Here is a 1,831-nt window from a genome sequence, read left to right as displayed (position 1 = left end):
ACATGCAGGAAAGAAATGTACATCCAAGACTAAAATAGAAGGTAGACTTAATATTCTGGACCTGCAAGTGTGGAATCAAGCTGCATACTGTGGACTTGTTTACAAGATAGCAAAAAAGAAGGAGAGTATATGGACATAATAGATGTGGAGTCAAAACATAAGGCAACATTTTTTATGGTTTATGAAAGTCCTAGTGATTGTTCTTGGGCATGGAGAAAGATACTAGAAACAAGAAAAGTAGCAATGAAATTAATGAAATATAGTGTGGCTACAAGGGAAACTATTTCCCTATGGCATGATCCATGGCTAGAAGGAAGAATACTCAATGATTCTCAGGAGGCTAGAAACAACTTCCAACTTCCAGAAAATGCGAAAGTGAGTGCTTTGATCACTAATGGTAATTGGAATGCATTGGTGCAAAATCTGCCACAAGGTGAGCTTAAGACTTTGATTCTTAGATTTGAGATTAACAACTATGTAGCAGAAGATAGAATCATATGGACACCTTCAGCTAATGGAGAGTTCACCACTAAATCTGCATATGATGCATTGCGAACACCAAGAGCTAAAGTTAAATGGTATAATATGGTCTGGAGAAAGCTGGTGATTCCTAGGCATTCCTTTACTTCATGGCAGCTCTTCTCAGGTAGCATCCCTACTCAACATAGACTCATTCAAAGGAAAATTATTCAACACTCTTTTTGCTGTCTATGTGATACTAACTCAAGGGAGAACTCAAAGCATTTGTTTTTCAGTTTCTGTTCTAGCCTAGCTATATGGAGAAGTGTTAAACAATTATTAGGTCTGAGTTATAATTGTTGCACTGTAAACCGTAAGTGGCACCACCTGATGAAGCTTTGCACTAAAAACGATACGGAAGTAAAGATTATCAAAGCCTATATCTATGCTACTATAAACCATGTATGGACAGAGAGAAACTTTAGAAGGTTTGGTAATGCTCAGCAGCCTTGGAATAAAGCCAGAGATAGATTGTTCGAAGAAATAAAAAGGCACCTTCAAGAAAAACTAGTAACAGTTAAGGACATAGGAAGTGCAAGAATGCTTATGAATAGATTAGGAGTGATGGTGGAATTTCAAGCTGTTGAATTCAAGAGATGTACATGGATAAAACCTATTGGAGATATCTACAAACTCAACTATGATGGCTCCCTCTCTGTTGATGGAGCATGGTATGGGGGTATTATTAGAAATGCAGAAGGAGAAACCTTGATGTGTTACAATAGGGAGAGTAATGTTAGGTCAGTTCTATTCTAAGAACTAAATGCTATCTACAAGGGGCTGCAAGGATGTGTGCTACGGGAGTAAAAGAGGATAATAAGCAATGATTCTTAACATGAAGGATAAACCTCCATGGTCGTGCCTTAATGTTACAAATGCTATTTTAGATATTATTGAAACACTTGCTTTTGTAAGCTTTAATCATGTCTATATAGAGTGTAACAAGGCTGCTGACTACTTAGCAAGCCTTGGGAGAGGTAATGAGTGTTTGTATTTTGTACCTCCTGTTTCGACCCCCCCACGTGGCAAACGTCCATTAGTAGGGGTCTCTATTTTATTCATTTAATCAACAGGGCTAAAGCCCAATTCGCAATATCATGGATCAATGTACAGGCCCATTAACTCATATGGCTAAGGCTGAACCTTAGCCACATGGCTTGCCACTAATGTACATTGATTTATGTCCATATTCATTTCTTATCAAAGAGATAATTATCAGTTGAGAGTTATATTCTATCACAATTACTCAAGCAACAAGATTACTTGAGCTACAAGGACTCTCTACTCTACCTCTATAAATATCAAACTATTT

The 1,831-nt window shown here is 37.4% G+C and overlaps 1 protein-coding gene across 1 annotated transcript; it reads left to right on the top strand.

The window, feature by feature from the left end:
• Positions 1-243: 243 nt before the first annotated feature.
• Positions 244-1,275, top strand: LOC147492952 (uncharacterized). Its single transcript, XM_086567703.1, has one exon. The coding sequence runs from the start codon at positions 244-246 to the stop codon at positions 1,273-1,275; it is 1,032 nt and encodes a 343-aa protein (XP_086423829.1).
• Positions 1,276-1,831: the final 556 nt, after the last annotated feature.

Source organism: Coptis chinensis, chromosome 6, assembly GCF_015680905.1.
Source record: "Coptis chinensis isolate HL-2020 chromosome 6, ASM1568090v1, whole genome shotgun sequence".
NCBI classification, from domain to species: Eukaryota; Viridiplantae; Streptophyta; class Magnoliopsida; order Ranunculales; family Ranunculaceae; genus Coptis; species Coptis chinensis.
Note: the sequence above shows the minus strand (reverse complement) of the source record. Positions and strands in the feature narration are given on the sequence as shown.

Bases quoted from the DNA above. Each gene is read 5' to 3' on its own strand.
- LOC147492952 (XM_086567703.1), top strand. From the start codon at position 244: ATGAAATTAATGAAATATAGTGTGGCTACAAGGGAAACTATTTCCCTA.